The sequence below is a fragment of the Falco punctatus genome (genome assembly GCF_963210335.1).
Source record: "Falco punctatus genome assembly, chromosome: 2".
Taxonomy (NCBI): domain Eukaryota; kingdom Metazoa; phylum Chordata; class Aves; order Falconiformes; family Falconidae; genus Falco; species Falco punctatus.
In genome coordinates, this window is record NC_137581.1 from 18,373,875 (window position 1) to 18,400,191 (window position 26,317).

Below are 26,317 nucleotides of genomic sequence, written 5' to 3' on the forward strand. Positions count from 1 at the left end.
AATATGAAACCTTCTCATAGACTCATGCAAGGAGGTCCTTCCTCTAGCGATCACTGTTCAGTTTCTTCTCATATCTTTCTTCTAGCATTGAGTGAGGCTAGTTAATAATTTTTAGGTCAATACAAGTGTTTAAATAAAAACCTCATCATTTAGGTTGTAGACTCCCCAAAACTGACTGGATTGAATATCCAATTGCATTGATTTGTAAGTAAAGTATAAAAGCAGTGTTTTTACAAAGAAAGTATGGAGGCCTTTCAGCAAGCATTTATTCAAGTAGGTCTGTTGTAAAACAAATTCTGCCAGAGTTCAGTGATTTAGGCAGCAAATTATCGTATTGAGGCATTTGTCTAGGTTTCAAATTACTAGCACTTTAGTTAATAAGAACAATAAAGTCCTAATAACATCAGAAGGACTGCTTGAGTGCAGTTTGTTTCTTAATCATTGCCAATATTGTAATAATTGTATTGGCCAGTATTTGAAATCAGCTTCATCACAAGACAGAATAAAACTGCAGGCTGTGATAATAAAAGTTTTGGTGTCTGTTTGGGAGGGAGAGTAACAGAAGAGCCTCACCATTTTAGAATATATCTGTGATTTCCCCAAGCCTCTAAATATTTTATAGTTTTTATAATTTTATCTTATAATTTTCTAATAGATTTGTCAGTTTAATGGAACTTGGAGAAACACAAACTTTATATTCTCTGTCTTTGTTTTTAATTTATGTTTTATGTTCAGGTCCTAGGCTTGTTGAAGTATCTGGTGATAGATAATAAGAATAATGAAAGTCTGTACCAAGCAATCAAATGCTTAGATCCTTTTCCTGAATATCCTGCTTTTAAAGATTTGCGAGCAACTCAACAGAAAATAAAATATGGTAAAGGACCATATTCTCTTTTGGAGGTAATTACATTTTAAAACTTAACTTGTGTCATAGTTTTTGTAATGCATACTTTCAAAAGAAAAACAGTTTTCTAGCTATAGAAACAGTTGAGGATTTAAATTAGACATGTGGATTCCTTTTATTGCCAGTTTCAGACACTGAGATATTTGTAGGTCTCCTTTCTTATTTTGCATCTATTAATACCACGTTGTGGACGGCTGAAAGCCACTTCTTTACTTGAAGCCTTTATTTGTATGCTGTACCTGATTAATACAAAATGTTGTTTTGCAGGAAATTACTCACTTTCTCTCAGTTGGTGTTTGTGATTCACTACCCTTAACACGACTTGAAGGACTGTATGATTTACGCAAACAGTTAGGACAATATAAAGATCAGATGAAGGATCTCCTGAAAAATTTCCAAGGTACTGACATCTGATTATGTATTTTATTTCTTTTGTATCGGTTTTAGGTGTGTAGCAATGTAACCCTATTCTAATTTGACACTGAATGTTTGTTTTGTGTCTCAGATTCTATATGTTTAAGAATGTAACCTTATTATAATTTCACATGCAGAGTAGGATTGCATTTATTATTCATGCAGAATCCGAAGTATCTTTAGCAGAGTGTATTATAAATATTGTATGAGGTGTTTCGTGGCAGAGGTGGTAAATTGCCTTTCCAGCTTTTTGCATGGGGTCCTTATGATTGTGAATGACCAGGATAATGTGTATTGCTTTATGGCTGCTTAATGAGTTTTCTTGTATATGAATGTCCCTACTCATGTAAACGTATGAAGCCAGATTTTATTAAAGGCATAGTATGTAGAAAGTGAAGCTCAAAGAAGTTTTAAAATGGAAAATGGTAGGATTTAGTTCAGTTGAACCTTGCCACATCCCAGCATTGTGTTTCAGCCCTCTGTCCAGACCCAGTTCCTTCCTGTTTTGGTTTTCAGATGCTTGTGCCAGACCATTTCACTTTTCTCCTCTACATCAAGTCTTCATCAGCTTGTGTGCGTGACGGGAGGATAAAAAGAGTTGATGTAGTTCATTGTAAATAAGTGCAAAGTAAAATTTGGGGAAGAACAGTAGTCTGTTATAAGGCTGTGGTGTAAGTGCATCATGTCGCCACATTCTTGAATATAATTTACAATTTTAGTCTCAAAATTCTACTTGAAAAGAGAGTTAGTATGGACCAACTTTCATCAGAGGAGAGCCTTGTGAGCTTAGAAAAGAGGCTGAAGTGGTGAATGGTATGATGAAACTGAGTAGGGAGTACTTACCACTTCTATACAGTAGAAGAACGGCTTAAATTATCTGGCAGCAGTTATACAAGAAAAACCACATATTTTTTTCAAACAAAATACATACAGCAGAGAACTTACGGGCAGTTGTTGTGGAGATAGAAGTGTAATGGACCTTAAAAGGAGTTAGGCATATCTCATAGAGATTATTAGGTGTGAGGATCTGCTCAGAAATCCCCAATCTGCTGACTGGCAAAACCTGAGAAGAAATACTCTTGTTCTGTTGGAGGTGGGCTAGCAGGCTTGATGGGCCTCTTGCCTTATACTAGAAGTCTGTTAAGCACTTACAAATAAGTTATTGTTACTATTTTAGGTGTTAAAAAGAAGTACAGTAAAAACCCAGTTATTGATAAAGGCTGTAAAACTGTGTGCTGAAAGATAAAATTTAAGAAATAAGTACAGCTGTTTGGCCACATTTGTATTCATTTTTATGAAAATGTCAACAAGCATAAATCCTGGTTCCAGGTTTCCATTCCAATCAACAGGGCAGCAGGATATTTTTAAAGAAAATACTGTTTTACTTTTTTTGTATTACACAAATTATCATGTTTTTTCCTAGACCTTGTTCCTGGAAACAGTAAAACCATTTTGTTTGGAATGTTCATTTTAAAAAAAGACCTTAGGCAGGCAGCAAAAAAACATCTTGAGAGTTTATAATTGGGAAAAGTTAATTAGGCAATTGAAAGCTAGTAAAGTTCTGTGAAATTCCTGGCAGAAAACCTTATTTTGGGATATTCCTTGGATTCTGATTTAGAACAGAATGATGGTATTAGCTTAAGTGCTGTCAGTGGAGTCACATAGTATGGCTTCACATTTTCAAATAATGTTCTTGCACTAACTTATGCTATTAATTAGCATTTCTACATCAAAACACTGAAAATAATAGCATTTGTGTAACTAATTTGGGGAATTCTTTGGCTTAGTCAAAGGTATAGAAATTTTTTCAATACATGACAAATAAGAAAAAAGAATAATTTTTTGGTACTGTTTAATACCAGCTTGCTTCAGCATTAATAATGCCTGTTGACATTTGTAGATAAAAGATACTAAAGCAGTGTTTTCTTCTAATGTGTTCACATTACAAATACACAATAACATTTTGGGTGGTTTTTTTTAATTTCTGAATGATAGAAAAGCCGGAAGATTCTGTAGTAGTGAAACTGGTGGTGAGCTTATTGCAGCTGTCCAAGATGTCAGTTAACCATACAGGTGAAAAAGCAGTGCTGGGTAAGTTAATTAGTCCCACAGGCATCCTAGGGCTGTCATTGCAAACCCCAGGCTGAAACTGTGGCCGTTCTCAATGTTACTTCTCACTGCTATTTTGCATGTGCTGTCAGAGGTAGCCATCAGGAATGTTAAAATGGGTGATATGTCTTCTTTTCAGACACTGTATTTTACAGCTTTGACTGATAACTTAAATTGTCATTGGTTTAGACCCTGGTCTCTTCTATATTCAATAAAGAGTCGTCTGCTGTTATATGGGTCACTTTATTAACTTGAAAAATAATAAGAAAAATCGAAGAGAACTTACCTGACAGTTTTAAAGGCATGTCTTAGTGGAAATTAAAATAGTTGTTCTCCACCTTAAAGCCTCTTCTATATTGTTAAAATTATTCTCACCATTTATGTTGAGCACCTGATGAATGTTTGATCCAAAGCTAAAATCCAAATCCCCTCTTCCCCAAGTGGGGATGGAGTTTACTGAAATTACATGTCTAAACTAGACAGAAACACAATCAATGAGAATTTTTGCCTTAATATATTTTTTTGTCTAAAAGACTAATAACTGATAATTACAAATGCTGAGCAATTGAAGCTCACGTTGACTTCAGTATGATATGTTCTTCAGCATCTCTGCAAGCTGTAAGTTTCAGCCTTTTCTGCATTATGTTTCCTTAGATGATTTGTTAAATTTAGTTCAAAACACAACCTGTGTATCTTCAGTCTGTTCTTTATTTGCTCTGGTGGTTAAAACAATGTTGTAGAAAATGGAAACATTTTCAAGACATGTGCAGAGTATGATGGAAAGAGGAGGGATGCAGGTTTTGTTTTCTTTCTGATGAACATTAACATGAACATTTAAAAAACCCTTTTTAAAAACTATCTTCAGGGTCAGTTTTGGTTTTTCTTGTATGTAGTCATGTGCTTTTTATAAAATTTTGTCTGGAAAGCAAATGTGGAACACTGACATCATTTTATGTAAAATGTAGGTTAATTTTTACGGAGTTTACTGTTTGTGTTCACAGCCTACTGTTTGTATTTATCATACCCTTAGGGTATGAAAATTAGTGTCTCAGTGGTAGTGATTTTGACCTTTTGCACTTACCTGTTTCTGACACAAGCAAAAATAAAATCCATATCTGATTTAAACTGCAAAATCCAGAGCCATAGGCACTCCTAGAAAATTGAGTTAGAAAGCGTATCACTAATGAGTCTTAAGCTGCAGAGCTTGTTTACATGTAATTTTAATCATAAAGTTCCTCAAGTAATATTTTTATAAATGTTTCAGCTTTTTACCCATAGTAATCTCAGTTCTAGAAGTAGTTTATATTAATTGCATCTTTTTTAGGGTGAGACCTTGTTTTAGTGTGAGTAAGACTATAAAATTACGTGCATTTGCAGAGGCTGTTGGAAGCTGCTTGGGAGAAATAGGTCCCATGGATTTCTCCACCATAGCTCTTCAGCGTGCTGAACATGCACTGGATTCTAAAGCAGTGGACTTACTTGAAGATAGAAAACTTCAGTGGGTCTTCATAATGTTATCTCAAATAAATATTGCTTTAACAGATAATTGGTGAGTATACTTACTTAATTTCTTTTGTTCAAAGCTTAATAGGATCCGTTAAGTTGTATGTTGTTCAAATCACCTCAGAGCTACACTCTGAAAGTGTTACTAACACCGGTTAATGTCCAGCCGTGTACTTGTTCAGGCTCAGATGACTTATCCAGTCAAGCTTAGATGTTTCCCAGAAATTGTCTAGTTGGAGTTGAGCCCAGAGGGTCTCTTCTGTGCTATAGAGGAGAAATACTGAGGCTTTGCTTTGTAACAAAATATTCAATGGCATATCCTGGTCCAAAATTTTCTGATTTGATGCACATGTTGTTAGACTGTGGAATATTTTTTTTGTATGTTTATAAAGGTGATTTTGAAAATAAAGTATCTGAATTAAATGAGTAATAATGACGTTGTATATATTATTCTTTCAGTATTGATGTTAGAGCTGCAGCTGTCTCCTGTTTGAAAAACATACTAGCCACCAAGTCTGGCAGTGAATTTTGGGAAGTTTATAAAAATAAAGCTGATCCCATGTTAATATATTTACAGCCTTTCAGAATGTCTAGGAAAAAGGTACTTCTTCTGATATATCTAATTTGTATGGCTTATGGGGTAGAGAAAACATAAAAATACATATTAAAAAAAACGTAAATGTGAAAATATTTTTGAGATCGGCTTTGATGAATGCAGAATTTGGACTTTTCAGCATTCTGATTGCAAATGTGATTGCTTTCATACATCTGTTTCTTCTTTCCTTTCCAGCATTTGTAGCTTCTTCAAATCAGAAATGACATTAGAAATCTATGTACTTAAGTTATTAGACAGGGCCTTTTTGATTACATACTCAGTAAATTAATACATTCATCCTCAGGATTCCAGTATCATTTCATGCAAAAAAATAGTGGAAAATAGGTCAGAAAAGAAAGGTGCATAATCAACCATAGTTCAGATATATCCTAATTGTCAAACTTTTGATTTGTAACCTAAACGTGACGTCTAATGTGGCCTTGTTAATGTTATCAGTAAAATTTTTTTTAATACTTTCAGGTTTCCTTGGAAAAATTTACATTTCCATGAACAAAATTGATATTGTCAATCAATTAAAGCACAGTTAATATTGAATATGTTTTAATCTGCGCATATTGCGGTATGTTTTTTTAACTGTAGAATTTATTTATATTTGCAATATGTGTATTTTCCTTCCAGTTTTTTGTAGTACCTGCTAAAGATACGGAGGCTCCTTTAGACACTTTGGATGACACAAACCTGTGGATTCCTCTGGGCGAAAGTCATGAGACCTGGATCAAGCGCCTAACTAGTTCAATACTGGACAGTGGTGGTGTGCAAAATGAAGTTCTCCAGTTAATGAAGCCGCTATGTGAGGTGAGCTAAATTATATGTATGTATATATATGTATGCACGCTGTGATGCACAGAAATTTGATTACTTACCTTGGTAGCAAATAGTCATTTCTGCTATTAGGTTACTACTTCTTCTTAACAGTAATTCAGATCCTTTGTAGTCAGATACTGCAGATACCCATAAAATAAACTCTTGAAATACAGGATTTGAGAGATAATTGTAAACATAGATGAACTTTATATGACTACGTTAACTGAACACCATCATAGCCCTGTTGAGTGGTTTACTTTTTCCATGCTACATGTTCTTTCTCAAGCATTACTTTGAGTAGTTGTCAGTTTGGTTATAGTGTGAGAAAGAAAAACATGTGGTTTTCTTAAGCAGCTGCTATGCATGATTGTTTTCTAGGTGAAAACAAACTTGTGTCAAACTTTGCTTCCATATCTGATTCATGATATGCTTCTTCATGGCTCGGATGACTCCTGGAGAAATCTTCTGTCAGTTCATATCCAGAAGTTTTTTACAGCCTGTTGCAGATTTGCCTCATCTAGTAGATCTACTACACTTGCAAATTCTGATTCAGGTAATGTTATATATTTTTATTTCAACTGAAAAGTTGTAGAAAAAATGATCTTGTGACATCAAACATGTGACACACACTTGTAGGCAGACAGAATTTTAGAAACTTCTGTCCAATTCTTTGATCTTTTTCAGTGGATATACCAGTAATTTTGAAGGTGTTCATTGGCAGTGTCCAAGTAGTTTCTTCTGTGTAGCTTCTTTCCTTATTCACAACTGTTTATTACTTCCTGAATTTAGATGTGATCCAATGTTGTGTACTGCAAGACCGACTCATGGGCTGTCTCTTAAGATGACTGATAGCAGTTAAATTCCTCTCTTACTCAAACATGAGCAATTAAAGGCAGTTTCCTGGATTTCCCCCTTGGAAAAAAGCCTTGGCCCTTCTGCCTAATGTTGGTAATGGTCTCCCTATACATTCAAAAGGCAAAGAAGGAAGGAAAGGAGGAAGGAAGGAAGACGTAGGAAGATGTCTTCCCTGTAGGTTGGCTCTCTGAGGAGAAAAGGCAAAAATTAATAGTTCCAACTAAATGGCTCCCAAAGTACACAGGTGACAACAATGCAGAGTACACATACCAGATTAGTTTCATGACCAGCGATTCTATCATATCATAAGCCAGTATTTATATCAACACAATGATAACCTTAGCCTAGGCCACAAGGATGATAAACACCACAGCAGGGAACACATACTGCAAGTAAGGTCTTAGATAATGCAACCGTGATATCATGTGCAGCAACTCTGAGAGCAGATAAATTAACGTTGTGACCAGTGACTGTTAAATATAATACATGCTGATAACAAATTAGTTTTAACGTGCTCTGGTCAGATCTGTCATCAAAACCCTTTGAGCCCCACACTGGGTGCCAAAACAAGATTGTCATGGTTTAATCCCAGCCAGCAACTAAGTGCCACACAGTTGCTCATTCTCTCTCCACTGCCCTGTTGGCATAGTGAGGAGAACTGGGAAGAGGTAAAACCCGTAGGCTGAGATAAGAACAGTTTAATAATTGGAATAAAAATAATAAATAATAATAATAACAACAACAGTAATAATTGTAATGAGGAGAGGGAGAGAGAGGAATAAAACCCAAGGGAAAAAACCCAAGTGATGCACAATGCAATTGCTCACCATGCACTGCCCAATGCCCAGCTAGTCCCCAGGGAGCAATCTGCAGCTCCCGGCCAACTTCCCCCAGCATATATACTCAGCATGACATTCTGTGGTATGGAATACCTTTTTGGCTAGTTCATGTCAGCTGTCCTGCTATGCTCCTTCCCAGCTTCTTGTGTACCGCCTCACTGGCAGAGCTTGGGAGACTTGAAAAGCCCTCGACTTAGAGTAAGCACTACTTAGCAGCAACTAAACCATCAGTGTGTTACCGATGTTATTCTCATATTAAATCCAAACCACAGCACTGTACAGCTACTAAGAAGAAAATTAGCTCCATCCCAGCCAAACCCAGGACATTTCTCCAAGTAATAGAGGAGCCAATGAGGAGAGGTGCTCTGCTGGACCTTGTTCTCATGACCAAGGCAAGGCTTGTGGGGAATGTGAAGCTCAAGGGCAGCCTTGGCTGCAGTGACCATGAAACGGTGCAGTTCAAGATCCTTAGGGCAGCAAGAAGGATGTACAGCAAGCTCACTACCCTGGGCTTCAGGAGAGCACACTTTGGCCTCTTCAGGGACCTGCTTGGTACAGTACCATGGGATAAAGCCCTGGAGGGAAGAAGGGCCTAAGAAAGCTGGTTAGTATTCAATGAGGATCACCTCCTCCAAGCTCAGGAGCAATCTGTCCCAACAAAGAGCAGGTCAGGCAAAAACACCAGGAGGCCTGCATGGATGAACAAGATGCTCCTGGAGAAACTCACACAGAAAGCCTACAGAGGGTGGAAGCAAGGACAGGTAGCCTAGGAGGAATACAGAGAAATTCTCCAAGCAGCCAGGGATCAGGTAAGGAAAGCTAAATCTCTGGTAGAATTAAATCTGGCCAGGGATGTCAAGAGCAAGAAGAAAAGCTTCTATAGGTGCACTGGTGATAAAAGGAAGAGTAGGGAAAACATGGGCCTTCTCTGGAAGGAAATGAGAGACCTGGTTACCTGGGATATGGAGAAGGCTGAGGTACTCAATGACTTTTTTGCCTCAGTCTTCGCTGGCAAGTGCTCCAGCCACACAGCCTAAGTTGCAGGAGGCAAAGGCAGGGACTGGGAGAATGAAGAACGACCCACCATAGGAGAAGATCAGGTCTGAGACCATCTAAGGAACCTGAAGGTGTGCAAGTCTGTGACATCTGATGAGATGCATATCTGTGGGTCCTGAGGTAACTGGCAGAGGAAGGTTCTAAGCCACTATCCATTGTATTTGAGAAGTCCTGGCAGTCTGGTGAAGTTCCCGCTGACTGGAAAAGGGGAAACATAACCCCCATTTTAAAAAAGGCAGAAAAGGATGGCTGGCCTGTAGTTCCTGGGTCTGTCTTACCTCTTTGCTTGGCAAGGTCATGGAGCAGATCCTCCTGGAAACTATGCTAAGGCGTGTTGAAAATACGGAGGTGATTGGTGACAGCCAGCATGGCTTCACTAAGGGCAAATTGTGCTTGACAAGTTTGATGGCCTTCTATGATGGCGTTGCATTGTTGGATAAGGGAAGAGCAACTGACATCATCTACCTGGACTTGTGCAAAGCATTTGGCACCGTCCCACATGACATTGTGGTCCCAAAACTGAAAAGACATGGATTTGATGGATGGACCACTTGGTGGGTAAGGAATTGGCTGTATGGTCAAACTCAAAGAGCTGTGGTCAATGGCTCAACGTCCAAGTGGAGACTGGTGATGAGCGGCATTCCTCAGGGGTCAGTGTTGGTACAGGTGCTGTTTAACATCTTTGTTGGGGACATGGACAGTGGGATTGTGTGCACCCTCAGCAAGTTTGCTGACAGCACCAAGCTCTGTGGTACAGTTGGCAACATGGTTGGAAGGGGCGGCATCCAGAGGGACCTTGACAGGCTTGAGAGGTGGGCCTGTGTGAACCTCATGAAGTTGAAAAAGACCGAAGTGCAAGGTCCTTCATGTGGGTTGGGGCAATCCCAAGCACAAATACAGGCTGGGCAGAAAATGGATTGAGAGCAGCCCTGAGGGGGAGGAGTTGGGGGTGGTTGTTGACAAGAATCTCAACATGACTTGGCAGTGTGCACTTACAGCCCAGAAAGCCAACTGAATTTTGATACAGCCAACTGGGCTGTACCAAAAGAAGCATGGCCAACAGGTCAAGAGAGGTGATTCTCCCCCTCTACTCTGCTCTCCTGAGACCCCACCTGGAGTGCTGCATCCAGCTCTGGGGCTCCCAACTTAAAAAAGACATGGGACCTGTTGGAGCAGGTCCAGAGAAGAGCCACGAAGATGATCAGAGTGCTGGAGCACCTCTCCTATGAAGACAGGCTGAGAGAGTTGGGGTTGTCCCGCCTGGAGAAGAGGAGACTCCAGGGAGACCTTACAGCAGCCTGCCAGTACCTAAAGGGACCTACAGGAAAGCTGGAGAGAGACTTTTTACAAGGGCCTGTAGTGATAGGACAAGGGGAATGGCTTTAAACTGAAAAAAGGTAGATTTAGATTAGATATTAGGCAGAAGTTCTTCCCTGTGAGGGTGGTGAGGCACTGGCACAGGTTGCCCAGAGCAGCTGTGGCTGCCCCATCCCTGGCAGCGCTCAAGGCCAGGCTGGATGGGGCTTTGGGCAACCTGGTCTAGTGGGAGGTGTCCCTGCCCATGGCAGGGGGTTGGAACTAGATGATATTGAAGATCCCTTCCAACCCAAGCCATTCTATGATTCTATGAACAGCATGCTGACAGTTTATGATTCCGATTATAGTCATTTGGTCTGTTGTTCAACAAGTTGCAAAGAATAACTTTTTTCTTCCAGTTTTCTTGGCCAGTGCCTTTTCTTTCCTGTGATTTGTCAGTATTTTCTGGTACTAAAATATTATTCTTTCAGAAATTTTCAGTTATGCATCTTACCAAATTATGAATGAGGAGGTGGCAATGTCTTTGGGGCATTGACTGTAGAGTGCTAACAGAATGGACCCTGCCTTTGAGACACTATCTGCATTTGCAAGTAGTGCAGAGCATGGGGGTGGATCTGGGGAGTAAAACGTCATGGTGCGTTAGGAACTGAGAGTCAGGTGTTCCCACTGTGTGTCTTTTGAAAGTTAAGCACGTGGGAGATGTCTTATTAAGAAGGAGCTGGTGTTCCTCCTGTAAGGTCTTTGGTAGAAGTGGAAATTAAGCAAGCATTATTCATTTCTGTTTGTTGAAACACACAAAATGCCAATATACTTCTTTTTTAAGTGGCTTTTTCTTTAGGGGGAATTTATGGTTCTGCATCTTACTGTAGTGTAGTAGTAATCGAACCTTTGCTTATGCTTTCCTTGTGTCTTGCTTCTTGTAATTTATAAAGTAAAAATGTCCAAAAAATGGAAAAAATTATTAACCCAATTACCTGAATACAGCCTGTAGCTATCTGGTTTGTTTTTTTTTTTAATCCAGAAACAAGGCATGGAAATATAAATCCTTTAAAAGTATGTGTCTGTGTGTGGGTGATAGTGTTTTTTGTGTAAGCATATGCACTCTATAAAATCTACAATAAAGGTACTAACGAGTATTTCTGTGGCTTTGGAATAACTTTATATGACTCAAGCCTAAGGGAAGAGGTCTGTTGTGGAGCTTTGTGCAACGATATTGGATCATCTCTGAATTCTGTAAGAAGAAATAAAATCCATAAATTATTGCTGCAAAGAAAATTTGATAAAGAAAATTGTGATATAAACTACTGTAATGTCACTAACATCATAGAAGGGGAAGAAATACATTTTGTGACAACTTAATTTTGGAAATGCTGTCCAAGGAAGTTTTTAGTTATTTTACTGAGTACAAAATACACCTTTTTATTTTGTAAATGGATGTGTTATGGTAAAAGTTCATTATATTCTTTCTTTTGAAATACGTATCCCAGAGCAAGAAGCCCATAATTTTAGAAGTTTGGATAAAGTATCTCGACGAGCCATGCTTGCTGTTGTTGATTACTTAAGAAGACAAAAGAGGTGAATTACAGCTTTCCAAAATGTTGCTTTTGTTTAATTATGAATGTTCTAAGATCTGTTGATGCTGTAGATTGAGGAAGAAGGATGTGGTAGAGAACATGTCAGTTTAACAATGAAGTAGTAGTGACCTTGCATTTGTTACAGAAGTGATACAGGTAGCTTTAAAGTGTTCTATCTATGCTGAAGGAATTTTCTAAAAAATTGTTGATTAAACTATTTGTGGTATTGGTTTGAGGGGGACTAAGATAAATTTAGCCTTTGGAAAGCTTTATTGTTAGATTGGATTTATTTTGTTTAATGTTAGAGGGAAGGCCTGTTACAGCAATAATAAAATTCTTATTTAATCAGATCTGTTTCAGGTACGGTTTTTGATGACAGCTTCTGGCTAGATCTGAATTATCTCGAGGTTGCTATAGCAGCACAGTCTTGTGCTGCTCACTTCACAGCCTTGCTCTATGCAGAAATCTACGCAGACAAGATAAATATAGACAAGCAGCAAGAAAGGTACAAGGCTTGAGGAAAGCAGTTTCTTGACATTTTGGGTAAAATGGATCATGTTTTGGGTGTCCCAGTAGTGTTTTGTTACGTGAAAAATCAAGGAAACCTTAAAAGAATTCTTTAGGTGTGTGTATTTACCTGGAAAATATTTCCACCAGTCCTTGAATGTGATCCCAACCTTGCTAATTTGCTAACTGTGACACACTCAAAATAGTGTCATTTTGACTTCTAACCAGGTTTTCTTAGTAGTGTGTGTTCTGGAGAAACTTCACTAAAGCTAATGCTTCTGGATATTAAACCATAGTGAATCTCCCTTTATAAACTGAACACTTTTCAGATTCTATTTCTCATAATTAATAGTGTGCTAGTGGCTAAATTACAGGCAGAAGTGAATCAAGGGAAGAAAGAAACCAGAGTCATGACCAGAATTGTATGGGTAGAGCTGAACGATCCTTGCAGAAGGAGTTTTCTTCTATAATTGGTACTTAAGCTTGTCTTCTGGTCTAGCAAGATCAAAACATGTAACTAATTTACTAGCTTCATTTTGGCAACAGGTAACTTTAAGACAGTGAATGTATAGCAAAAGTATGGTTGTAAGCATATATACTATGTAGTTGCTTTTATTCTTTCCCAGAAGAGAGCATTGACCAAAGCAATTTGATTTAATAAAAGATTAGAAATATACAAGGTGGTTTGGGTTTTTTTCCTCTGAAAAACCACCTTGATGTTGAAATTCCTTGATGCTGATATTCTCAGTCAGCTGATCACTTTGTCATTCTGCGGGAGAGCCATTTTGAATAATGGGGGGGGGGGGATACATCCGACCTGATCGTGCATTTGGTGTTTGTGCCCCATACTTCATAAGTGTAGTTTCAGAATTTCTTTACTTCTTTGTATGTAATTTCATTTAACTGTACTGGCTGAAATATTTCCTTTAGGTTGTCTTTTAAAGCAGCCAAGAGTTTGATGTTTGAAGAAGAAAGTCAAAGAACAGTTATTACTACTTTGAATGAAAAAAGTAAAGAAGAAACTGGCATAAGTTTACAGGTGCGTGTGTGTGCTTCATAATCCGAAAGCATATATATATATATATAATCTCATATAATTGTAGTTAACAGTAGGTTTCATCTGAGCTGAAGGCAGCTATAGTTGAACTTCAAAAACTGTATTTGAAAGTTCTCCTCATGCTGTGATTCAAAGTGAACTCAATAGCCTTGCTGGACAAGTTAAATTCAGGATCTATTCTCCTGAAACACTAATTAACTGGCAAATTTTAAATTGCAGCAAAGCAGACTTTGTTTCACTAAAGAACTGACCTCATGGTGGTAACTCACCAAGTATTTTTCAGTTTGTTTTGTCAGAGCAATATGTTCAAAATCAGCAAATAGTGTAGGAAGTTGTAATAATCCAAACTCAAGTAGTATTATATCCTGCAAGTTTATTTAATACATAAAATCTGATTCAGTAATCTTGTCTAAGTTACTTCTTTCCATAGTTCAGTATTGCAGAACTGTGCTTGCATTGCTTACCTGGTGTGCCTGATACTCATTCAGTACTGCTTACTGCCTTCTGCTTTTCAACCACTTTCAACTTTTCTGCTTTTGTCTGTCTAGGGCCCAGCGCTAGTTTTTTTTAATAACCTGGCAGAGAAGTTAGGTAGTCCTGAACAGTTTTGTTCTAGTACAAAACTTTTCTTCCTGTGATGATAGCAGGTTCAGGTACTGCGTAAAGGAAAACTAAGCAATGATAACATGTTACGTGGAAGGACTTGTATTTATAAGCTTACTTGATACATATAAAACTCACTTGAACTGGTTCTGAAAGAGGTACTTCTTCATTTTATGGCTCATGTTCTAGGACCTTCTCATGGACATATATAGAAGCATTGGAGAACCTGACAGTCTCTATGGCTGTGGTGGAGGAAGAATGTTACAGCCATTAGCACGGTATAATTTATTAATGTTCTTATGTTTTTTAAAGTCACTGCTTTCATTTATTAGTAAGGAACTTAAACTGAAAACTTCTTGTTAACTTACAACAGGATAAGAACATACGAGCATGAAGCAGTATGGGAGAAAGCCCTTGTAACATATGACCTTGAAGCAAGCCTCTCTCCATCTACGTGCCAGGCAGGAATAATAGAGGTAATTTTATTTTATAATAGGAAATTACCGTAGGAATTGATATCCATTGTACTTAGAGCCATTTGTAGTAAATGCAGAATTGTTTTAGGACTAAAAGAGATCTCTGGTCAAGTCAAGGCTACTGCCATAAGCATCCAAACTGTATAAGACAACTCAGTATTTGTCATGAAAACATTAAGGCTTCTAGTTCTCTTGTCACTCACCCATAATCCCTGTCTTGGGTAATGAATTTTGTGAAATGTTGCAAAATAAATGTAGTAAATTTTATACAGAATTTGGCCTAAATCCTTAAATGACAGGATATAGAAAGTAATGTAATCAGTTGTTTTTTCCATCTCATTCTTTAAACTTCTCCATTGTGGCAGCTATCTTACTGAAACTGTGGTATTTCTGATTAAATAAATAAATAGAATTGATGTCTTATTTTGATCCTGTAAAAATATGTTGCTTTTTTAGCCTAAAAATGTTTACACCAGTTCTGTAATAATAATAGCAGAGGTATATCTGTATTTCCCTTAATTTTCATTTTCCTATGGTACTTTTCCTACCCCAAATTATTTTATATATATGATTTATTCATTTATTTAAATTTAAATATAAATAAAAATATTATATATTTTAATATATATATGAACACAAATATTAAATAAATATAAATATTTAAATATATAAATAAATAAATAAAAATATATAATGGTTAAAATTCCATTGTGTTTCTCCTTCATAATGCCTGTGCGCATAACCTGGAGACGTTGTCACAACTATAAAGTCATTATGGTCTTCAAACAGATAGGATTTTAGGAGTTGTAGAAAACTTTTTCAAATCCCCACCAAGAAAAACAGGTCAAGAAGTTTAACCAGTTTTGACTTACTACCCAGGAATGATGGAATGGAGAAATGTGAGCAGATATTTCATTTGTAACACAACATGGAAATTTATTTCAAAGAATGCCAGCCACAGTAGTATTGAAATAATTTTCCTGGGGTTGCAGGTATTGATACTGTGATTAGTAGTCTTACTCAAAAGTTTTTATCTTACATAGTGCTGAGTTTAGAAACACATATGGTTCTGCCTTACCCTCAAAGGCTTTTTTGTTCCTAAAGGTAAAACAAAGCCTTTTAAAATAAACAGTTCAGTTTATTAGAGAAATAATAACCAACTTCACGTAATTTTGTTAATTCCAGGCTTTGCAGAATTTTGGGCTTTGCCACACCCTTTCCACGTACTTAAAAGGACTGGAACATGAAAACACTGAGTGGTGTGCAGAACTGCAGGAAATACGCTACCAGGCAGCGTGGAGGAATATGCAGTGGGGCCACGTCTCTTCTGTCAAGTAAACCAGCTTACGATTTTCCTAGTTCTTTAAGTGAAAGGCAATGGTTTCAGTTCCAAGCAAAAAGATGACATTAGAATACCATTTCAGTGAAGCAGGTCACCTAATTTATCTTAATCATTGAACTGAAAAAGTCTTTTTTGCTTAGACCTGTCTGTTTTATATGCACAACACTTTTCCTTTTCCTGGGAAACTGTATGCTGTTGATTCTTCTTTTTGATTGTTCATAACTATAAACCGAAATTTTCCATTTTTGAGACAGATAATAGATGTATCTGAAGTACATATGATGGATAGATTTTTTTTTAATATTTAATCTATAATAAAATGGGGAAAATATCACTTGGTAAGCTACAAAAGGTTATCAAGACCTGGATAAGCAGCCACCAGTGCTGATTCATGGCTATTCCCTCAAAAGGAGTAATCTCTCCTGTGTAATGTCAGATGCCTGGCTTTACTTACTTCATATGACTGGCCAGGATCTAGTGTGAACTCTGTCCCTTTCTAGTACACCTACATCATCACACATTTTAGGAGGAATACAGAGTAGATTCACTACATTTTGGTAAAAGCAGAAGTTACATGATGGGGTCTTCAGTAATCCAGTAACTTCAGTAACTTTCAGTAGTCAGGAGGATGGAGAATTTTTCTCCTAAGACTCTTATAGAGAGATGGGTTTGGGGAACATACCCTTGGTGTGTTCATTCTCTTCTCCTGCACTGTCTTAAGATCATTGTTTAGAAGCACCTGGAGGACTTCACAGACAGTATATACCCTTTTGAAGGGCGTATGTTGTGCCACAATCAGAACAAACTTCATATGGGTGGGCTTTATTTGTCCCTGGGTTGGGGTCTCTATAAACCTCTTTGGTTGTAAACCTCTTAGGCAACTAGAATATTCAGCTTTAATACAGGAGCAGAAAAGCAACGTGTAAGATGGGAGAGAACTGAGATGGCGGGAAAGAGGAGGGTCAAAGAGAAGCAGAAAGAAAAGTGAAAAGGCAAAGAGAAAATTGGATTGAACACTGTGGGTTTTTTCAGCCTTCCAATTTTCTTTATATTTTCCTTTTTTAAAATATTGCTGAAGTTAAATGTAAAAAAAATGTTAATTCTGAATTGAAGTTGCATATATACTGTAATATGTATCTTTCAGCATAATACTGAGAAATGGGTTGTATTTAAATTTTTATTGCGCAGTTAGTTCTGTGTTATATTTTTGATAGAAACTGGGATCTATTCTCCATGTGCCAAACATTTTGACAATTACTTTTTTTTCTTTGCTTTAAAAGAACAGCATGAATTTATCACATACTCAATTAATTTAAAGCTTACAAAGTTGCATTATTATTTTTTATCATGCAAAACAGCAATCCATCCAACTGCAGAAAATAAACTACTAAAAAATACTTGTCATAAAGATAAAATTGACTTCTTTGTAGAGAATTATAATTTTCTTTTTTTTTTATGTTACTTTTGTTTTATTTGTAAGAGATGAGACAGGAAGACCAGGGTACCATGAATCGTTGTATGATGCTCTTCAGTCTTTACGAGATAAGGAATTCTCTGCTTTCTATGAGAGTCTTAAAGATGCCAGGTAACTGCATGCAAATGCTCATACTCTGCTGTTAGGGAGAAAGAGACCTTGTACTCACAAGTTATGCATGAAAGACTATTATGGGGGTTTACGGGCTTGAATAAAGACTCATGCATAGAATAAAATTAAAAATTATGGACTGCAACTTCATTTCTAAGTTGATTAACTTAAATTTGTCTGTTGTGCATATACAATTTGTTTGCTAATTGAAGATACATTTCCTGTAGTATACATCCCTTACTTTGCAGTTCTTTTAAGTGGATTTAAATGCTGACTGCTCTTCTTTAGCTGAGCCGTCAGATAGGCTTTGGAGTTTATATATGCTTACAGTGTTTTTGATTATTGACAAACTTAATTTTTTGAACTTCAATGGTAATACAAAATATTTCTGAACTGAATAGTGTTGCTGTATGGAAATTGTGTTATGGATACTTGGAATTACTTGTGGATATTAAAAAATAATAATTTACTATTTCTCTGTTAAATTCATAGAGTGAATGAAGTAGAAGAGCTGTGTAAAGGCAGTCTGGAGTCTGTTTATTCATTATATCCAACTCTTTGCAGACTACAGCTAATTGGAGAGTTGGAAAATATCGGTCTGCTGTTCTCCAGGTATTTTTTTAAGCTTGTTTCATACTCCTTAGTTTTCAGGATTTTTGGTAATCAAGTCTGGCACAAAAATAAAACCACCTCAACAAATTTTATGCATGAACATCTCAAACTTCATCTTAAAAAATATTACTTAAAAAATAAAAGATTTTAGCATTACTATGTGAAGACAAATCTAGATTCCCTATTTCCAGATGGATTTAGTCATGGTCTAGTTTTAATTATTTGATACTGTGCCAATACTGTTTTTTAGATAATTGCTTTCTTTCCTTTGTTTTGAGTTCCCTGCTATAGTCCAAGTTGTCAGTCATATCTCCTAGGCTTTGGTTTACTAAACCGAGTCATTGTCTTCTAGTTTCCATTCTAAAAATGTTTTGCATTTCCTTGATGATACCCATAGATCTATTGAAAATTGTTTCAATTCGAATCACTTTCTTCATGGACCGCTATTACTGTCAGTATTCTACCTCAATTCTTAACATTACTTTTTAATCATAGGAAGGTATTTGTCTCTGTGGTGCTATTGAGGCTGATTTTTTTCTGCTATAGTTTTATCGGTTTGGTAGCTTATAGCCATCCTACAGCCATCTACCATGCCTGGGATCTATGAACCATTGCTATTTGCTGATAATGAGTTGCCTAAGAAAATACATGTAACAACATACTACACAGCTACAATATCACAGTTTGGAATTTATTCTTACATTAAGCCATATATGACCTATATAATGGAATAAGAATCTTGGTTTCTAATCTTTTAAGCAGCTCTCTGTTTCAGCATGATTCTTTTTGCTGGTGGACCTTTTAACACGACATTGTTGCTCAAAAATGTTTGCAGTGGAGTTGCACACCCTGCTAATGTTGATTTCTAGACCTTCATGTTTGTTAAAACTGGAAGCCTGCCATTTTATTCTGCACATTAGTCATTTTAGGGTTTTATGGACTGTTTCTTGGTTTTGAACTGAACTACCTTGGGAGTTTACTTCTGTTACTTGTCTTGCATTTCACTGATATTTAGTGAGAATTAATAACAGGTCTTTTTTTTTTGGCAACAATTGCAGATCTGTTACTACTCAACAACTGAACGATACTTATTTGAAATGGCAGAGACAGTCCGAGCTTCTCAAGGACAGTGACTTCTGTTTCCAGGAACCTATCATGGCTCTGCGCACTGTAATTTTGGAGATCTTGCTTGAAAAGGAGAATGAAAATAACAAAAGAGAATGTATTAAAGACATCCTGACCAAACACCTAGTGGAGCTCTCTAGACTGGCAAGAACTGCTAAAAATACACAGGTAACAAATTCCAGGAAAGATCAGTGATGGATGTTTAGTTTTTTAGTTCATAAAATAACTTCTTTTTTTAACAGTACTAAAGTTAACTGTATTCTAATTTTATTCAATAAATCAATTAGTTGGAGACTTAAACTATGCAGAACTTATTCATAAGTTGTATTTATGGGCATGTGTTCTGAATTTGGTCATAACTAAGCTACTCCGTGAGGTAGATGATACAAAAATGAAATTTTGTTGAAGAATGCTCTTGTAACTCTGTTACTTAATTTTGGTGCCCGTTTATATATCCAGCTTTCAATTCCATCATACTGTTGTTAGTATTCCAGACTAAAGAAAGAATGCTGCAAAAAGAACTCCATTGCTCCTGTATATTTAGTGTTTTCAAGGTTTTATACTCTTAAGCATCATTGCACTGTGGTAAATCCACTGTGAATGAATTAGTGGGATTTGCAGTATCAGTGGTTTCCACAGCTGCTAATGCATTTAAGGTTCAGAGTCAGCCGTGCCTTGTTCTAGGTAGTGCATCTGAAGGAGCAACTCAACAAGAATTTATAGAGCAACAATATCCTCCAAGAACCTCTGCAGAAAGTAGTTACACATAAACATATAACCTGGAAAGATGTTTAAGACTTCTCTTATGAAACTGTATTAAACTTTGATTTCAGGAATGTTCTAACTCTTTTGTGAATAATTTTGAAATCAGTAGGACAGCTGTCTTTTATGTCATAAATTTGCAAGGTCTACTCAGTGCCTCCAGAATTGTTTGGGAAAATTACTTCAGAATGTTTTTATCTCATGCCTGCTCAGCCACTGCACTGTGGTGATGAGTGTCGTGGAAGAGCCTCAACAGAAGTTAATTTTTTCCCACTTTGATTTTTAGTTACGGAAGAAGATTAAAATTGGGACACCATATTTTGGGAAGATTAGAAGGTTTAGAAAGATTGAGCCAGTGTGTTTCTGAAAAAACTGTTGTTCCAGCCTCTTCAGCGTTGTAGGTCATATGCAACCTTTGGGGCATACTTCTGGGCCTTATCAGTATTTCAAACCATGTGTGGTGGGTTCACCCTGGCTGGACACCAGGTGTCCACCGAGCTGTTTTATCACTCCCCTCCTCAGCAGAACAGGGGGGATGGGGAGAAAATAAGATGGAAAAAAACCTTGTGGGTCAAGATAAAGGCAATTTAATGAAACAATAGCAAAAGTTGCATATGTGGAAGCAAAGGAAAACAAAGGTCTACTTCCCATCAGCAGACAATGTTCAGCCACTCCCCGGAAAGCAGGGCTTCAGTACATGAGTGGTTGCTCTGGAAGACAAACGTCACAAATAACAAATACTCCCTCTTCCTCCTCCTTTCTCTTAGCTTTTATATCTGAGCAGACGTTGTGTGGTATGGAACATCCAATTGGTCAGTGTGGGTCAGCTGTCCTGGCTCTGTCCCCTCCCAAGACGTTGCTCACCCCCAGCCTGCTGGTGAGGGGTGGGGGGCAATGTTGGAGAGGCAGCCGTGATGCCGTGCGAGCACTGCTCAGCAGGAGCCAAAACACCGGGGTGTTACCACCACCTTCCCAGCTACCGATACAAGCACAGTAGTACGAGTGCTGCTGTGGGGCTCAGCCAGGCCCAGTACACCATGGCATGATAACCCTTTCCTCTTGGCATGCTGGTAGTTGACAACGTTAAGTGTCTGGATGTAGGAAAGATTTTGAGGAAGCACTCTTTACAACTAACAGCTTTTCTTCCTCTTTGGTGCCACTACCATCTGTCAGGAGAAGAAGAGAGTGTCATAGAGAGTCATCACACTGACCACTTATTGAAGTACCCAAACTTACATTGCCATTTACAGGCATTCTTATCTTTTAGTTGTTTACCATGCCTATTTAAAATCTCAATTGATTTGGTTGTTGGTTGGACAACTTGTGAGAATACACCTTAGCCTCAGTCTTTGCCATTGTTAAAAAGGTAGTTTGCTTTTTGTAGTATCATAGTGATATTAGATTACTAAATAATGAGGACATTACTTCACCAGTGATATGCGTGAAAGGGTGGGCATACAAAAGAATTAGTATATGGTGGTGCCGGTTTTTGTATTATTTTTCTGCCTTCTCTTAGGATATAATATTAATCACTAAGCTAAAATTATAAATCCATTATTTCAGTAGGTACTGATTGTAGAATTCTGTACTTTATACCTCCAAGTAATTTAAAATGTTAAACATTGATACTTTAGTTTTGAGTTTATGAAGGTTAATTCCATAGTCTGTTTTGGTTGCAGATGAGGATTTTCTGCAAGTATATAGAAAAATAACTTCATCTCTTTCCTGCAAATAAATTCTTAGCATTTGATTGGCAGAATATGCCATGGAACTAGAGCAAATGTAGATGGAGTTTAAATACAAAACTTTCTGTGAGATACATATATTTCACTTAAAGAATATTTTATAATTTTTTTTTCAATTTCAGCTTCCAGAAAGAGCTATGTTTCAGATCAAACAACACAATCCAACAGGATACGGAGTTTCTGAATGGCAACTAGAAGAAGCTCAGGTTTTTTGGGCTAAAAAGGAAGAGAGTCTTGCACTGAGTATTCTTAAAAGTCTGATAAAAAAATTAGATGCAGATTGGTTTCAGGTATGTGTTATATATTATATAAACTTATGGGAATTAAATTAAATTATTTAAGATTCCATTTCCACTTTCTGAAATTTTTCCTTGGAAGAAAATTAAAAGGCTGTCTGCAATATTATTAAATCTGATTTGTACTCTCAGAATGTCTGAAAGCAGGAAAACCTGTATTAGCAAATCTTACCAGGGGTTTTCAAAGTGAGTCTCTAAGAGTAGCAAATGTTAGAATCCATTATTCGTTAATTTGTTTCCAGTGCTACCACTGTGAAATACATAGCTTTTTAATATTAGAGGTGATTTCCCTTGATAAAAAATTAGCTTGTTCTAAACAAAACTGTTACACTTATGTGTATCAGTGTATCAGAGATGTATCAACTTATTCTGTGCCAACAGGTAAACAAACTAATAGCCAAGAAGGATTGTTTAGCCATAGAATCATACAGATTGGAAAAGACCTTTAAGATCATCAGATCCAACTGTTATCCCTTCACTGCCAAGCCCACCACTAAACCATGTCCCTAAGCACCGCATCTCCATGTCTTTTAAATGCCTCCAGGGATGGTGACTCAGCCACCTCCCTGGGCAGCCTGTTCCAATGCTTGACCATCCTTTCGGTGAAGAAATTTTTCCTGATAACCAACCTAAACCTCCCCTGGTGCAACTTAAAGCCATTTCCTCCTGTCCTATCACTTGTTGCTTGGAAGAAGAAACCGACCCCCACCTGCCTACACCCCCCTGTCAGGCAGCTGCAGAGAGTGATAAGGTCTCCTCCCCTCAGCCTCCTCCTCTCCAGGCTGAACACCCCCAGCTCCCCCAGCTGCTCCTCACAGGACTTGTGCCCCAGCCCCTTCCCCAGCCCCGCTGCCCTTCCCTGGACACGCTCCAGCCCCTCGACGTCCCTCCTGCAGCGAGGGGCCCGACACTGACCCCAGGGTTCGAGGTGCGGCCTCACCAGTGCCCAGTACAGGGGTGGTCACTGCCCTGGCCCTGCTGGCCACACTGTTTCTGATACATAGGCTGTTAGGAACTGTAACAGCATACATGGCTTTGTTAGGAGAACAGTCGTAATAGTAAAAGATTTTATCTCTGGTCCTTGTAGTGTAAAAGAAGACTAATCCAGGGAGACAGTAATAATATATTTTATGCTAAAGGAGCATACCTCTGTTGCAGGCATGCCCGACGTCTGTAGGGAGTCTTTTTGCAAAAGTGGGAGCATGAGTTGAGGCTTCTATTTCAGCAGGCTGAAGCTGTATCACAAAGTGTATCGAAATTCTAGGAAAGTTTTTGACTGATAAATACTCACTACTTCTTTGTCCCTTGAACTAATCCTAAAATGAACTAATAAGGAACACAGATGTGATTTGGGATGCTGTTCCCTGTCTTTGAATCATCCCCTGTGATGTTTTATGTTGTACTCCTGAAAGTGGAATCTTACCTCAAACAGTGGAATGTTGTCTCATCAAATTTGACTTCAGCAAGTGCCTCTGAGTCTTAGTTATCTTAGATCTTTCTGTAAACTTTCTGAAAAATTATGTCATTTGATGTGAAGCAAATGCTATATTCCCATCTCCAGTTCAGAATACAAGAACTGAAACAAAAATCCCTCTCTCCTGTCTCAGTAATGGGCAATGCGAAGTTCTAAGAAAAAGTGTAAAGAATAGTTGGGCTATATAGCCAGAGTACTCCCCCAGACTGATTCGTAGCACAAGAACTTCCTGAACCAAAGGTAGTTTCTTTGTAGGTAATTCCTTCCAATATATTTTTTTTATACCATAAATTTGTCCTGTCACTTTTTGAATCTGTAAGCTTTCAATATCCAAAAAACTGCAACAAGGAGTTTCACAGCTTAATTCCCACGATTTTAAGAGCTGGTTCCTTTTGTTTGTTTTGAACCCCCAACTTCATTTGATGTTAGTTCTGATCTTGGAAAAAAACACTGAATGCATGTTCCCTGTCGCCGTTCTCCATAGTGAGGTAACATTTTATAGTTACATTTCCAAACGGGAATATTTTGCAGTCCATCATTGTATACAAGAAGTTTTTTTGCCCCTCTCATACATCACTTAATATTTCATTTTTGCTGGTAATTTCATCAGAATTTTTTTCATTCCATTTATTGTCCTGTATTGTGTGTCTGCAGTTCTTTAGGCTGTCCTTGTTTTTATCATCTTGAATAACTCAAGATCATCACCATATTGCTCATCACCTTCTCAAGATTAATGTCTTTTGAACAGGACAATGGCTGGATTTTGGAGGCTTTTCACTAGCAACCAAACTCCACTGGAAAAAGGGGCCTATCTGTTTCTGTTTCTGTTGCATATCTTAGTTATTTATCCCTCCAAGAATCATGGGTTTTATTTCTTGCAACTTAGTTTCTTCAGCAGCCTTTTGTAGAAGAACCATGTCATGTGACTGTTGGAATCTGTTGGAGCAGGCTGAATCAGACATATCTTCTTTTTCTCATTGAGTTCTTCACGAAGTTCAATTGGCTTGGGAAACGGGATACATTCGGGGAGGCTAAGAGAGTTGGCTGGCATCATGTCAAAGCCACTTCCATATAATCTCTGAAAGGTCATGGAAATCAGGGGAAGTCCTGATGACTGGAAGGGGACAATCCCACCCATCTACAAAAAGGGCAAAAAGCAAGATCAGAAACTACAGAGCAGTCAGACTCATTTCATTTCCTAGGGAAATTACAGAACAGGTCTTTAGGGAGGCTCTTACCAAGCACATGAAGGAAAACAAGGTAGTTGGGAAAATCCCACAGAAATACACTTATCATGCTTGACCAACCCGATTGTCTTCCTGATGAAACAGTTTGCCCAGTAGACATCAGACACGCTGAAAGTGTCATCTGATGTGATTTTAGCAAGGTATTTGGCCCAGTCTCCCACAGTATCATTCCTGACAGGCTGGTAAGGTACAGACTGGATAGATGAGACGACAAGACAAGATAGGTGGAAAACTGGCTCAGCTGCTGAGCTCAAAGGGTGGCTGCTGGTGATTCAAAGGCAGCCTGGTAGCCAGTCAGAAGTAGAGTTCCTTACAGTTTGTTATCAGGTCTGACACTACTTTTATGACTGAGGTCTGTAGGACAGGACTGAATTTCCTCACCAATTTTGCAGATAATAGCAAACTGGAAAGAGAGAGATACTAGGGAATGGAAATCCACCAGTCAGAGAGACCTCAATCGTTTGGAAGATTGTACCAATAGGAACTGCATGAGATCAGTAGGAAGTCCTTCACCTGGAATAGAATAATCTTAAGCAGCATTATAGGGAAGAATCTGACTGGCTGGGGTGTAGCTTTGCCAAAAAGGACCCGGGGTCGCAGTGAACAGCAAGCTAAAAGGTGGCTTTCTTTGAGTATTTTTTGGAGGATAATAAACATCTACTTTGAGTCCATATACATTATTAAGGTGTATCACACTTCAGAAAAACTGGAGAATTTTGGGCCAAGTTCTCCATGCGTATCAGGGCAAAATCAAGAGTTGCTGCTCCTCTTTTGATTTTCATGATTGCTCCGTGACGAATCAGTTGATGAGGGCCTCTAAAAATTTAGTCCTTCTCTCACCTTCCAGTGTTAAATTTACCCTGTCCACACAAGGAGGTTTTATGTTTTCACATCCTGTGATGTCCTTAGTATTTCACAGTCATCATTGCCATCTTGGTTAGGTGGTCTTTAATATGTACTCTATACTAAAAGTATTTTGGAAACTTGTCCTACTATACAGTTAAAACTGAGCTTCCAGTCTTGAGGCAAGTCCTTTGGAAACCTGCTCCGTTATCGTCTCAGAGCACTTTTAAACAAATTTCCATGTAGAGGTCTGTCTGAAAAATGTAATGAACACACATAGTCATCGCAATTCCTAAATGTTTCCTGTGGAGTGTACTATGATACTTCTAATGGGGATATTAGAAAATACAAGTCTGGAAACATGCTATGAATGTATTTAATTTTTATTACATTTTGTCATTGTTTTATTCTGTTTCTCATTGTTCAGACTGTTAGGTGTTTAAAAATATGTGCTGTCCTTTAGTCTAAAATAAAATGTGAATGTGATTTATTTAACCTTACTGACTACTGTAGGTGTGGATAGCAAATAGCTCTGTAGATATGTGTAATAGGCCTGAGTAATTTAATTATATTTGGGGTTTAAAAGCTTCATAAATTGCCTGCCTCATATGTAAAAGGTATTTTTATTTGATGCCTCCCTCTTACCCTCCTC

At 37.7% G+C, this 26,317-nt stretch overlaps 1 protein-coding gene across 1 annotated transcript in view; it reads left to right on the top strand.

Moving 5' to 3' along the window:
- ATM (ATM serine/threonine kinase) overlaps positions 1 to 26,317 on the top strand; it is a 77,824-nt gene that overhangs the window by 36,605 nt on the left and 14,902 nt on the right. Inside the window, exons 31-47 of the mRNA XM_080377209.1 lie at positions 736 to 900; positions 1,172 to 1,304; positions 3,314 to 3,409; positions 4,805 to 4,976; positions 5,390 to 5,531; positions 6,165 to 6,341; positions 6,729 to 6,903; positions 11,905 to 11,992; positions 12,341 to 12,496; positions 13,429 to 13,537; positions 14,348 to 14,436; positions 14,532 to 14,634; positions 15,820 to 15,968; positions 17,457 to 17,561; positions 18,054 to 18,173; positions 19,232 to 19,466; positions 21,928 to 22,095. Of these exons, the coding sequence (XP_080233335.1) occupies positions 736 to 900; positions 1,172 to 1,304; positions 3,314 to 3,409; positions 4,805 to 4,976; positions 5,390 to 5,531; positions 6,165 to 6,341; positions 6,729 to 6,903; positions 11,905 to 11,992; positions 12,341 to 12,496; positions 13,429 to 13,537; positions 14,348 to 14,436; positions 14,532 to 14,634; positions 15,820 to 15,968; positions 17,457 to 17,561; positions 18,054 to 18,173; positions 19,232 to 19,466; positions 21,928 to 22,095 (2,382 nt within the window). The remainder of the gene's footprint in view (positions 1 to 735; positions 901 to 1,171; positions 1,305 to 3,313; positions 3,410 to 4,804; positions 4,977 to 5,389; positions 5,532 to 6,164; positions 6,342 to 6,728; positions 6,904 to 11,904; positions 11,993 to 12,340; positions 12,497 to 13,428; positions 13,538 to 14,347; positions 14,437 to 14,531; positions 14,635 to 15,819; positions 15,969 to 17,456; positions 17,562 to 18,053; positions 18,174 to 19,231; positions 19,467 to 21,927; positions 22,096 to 26,317) is intronic.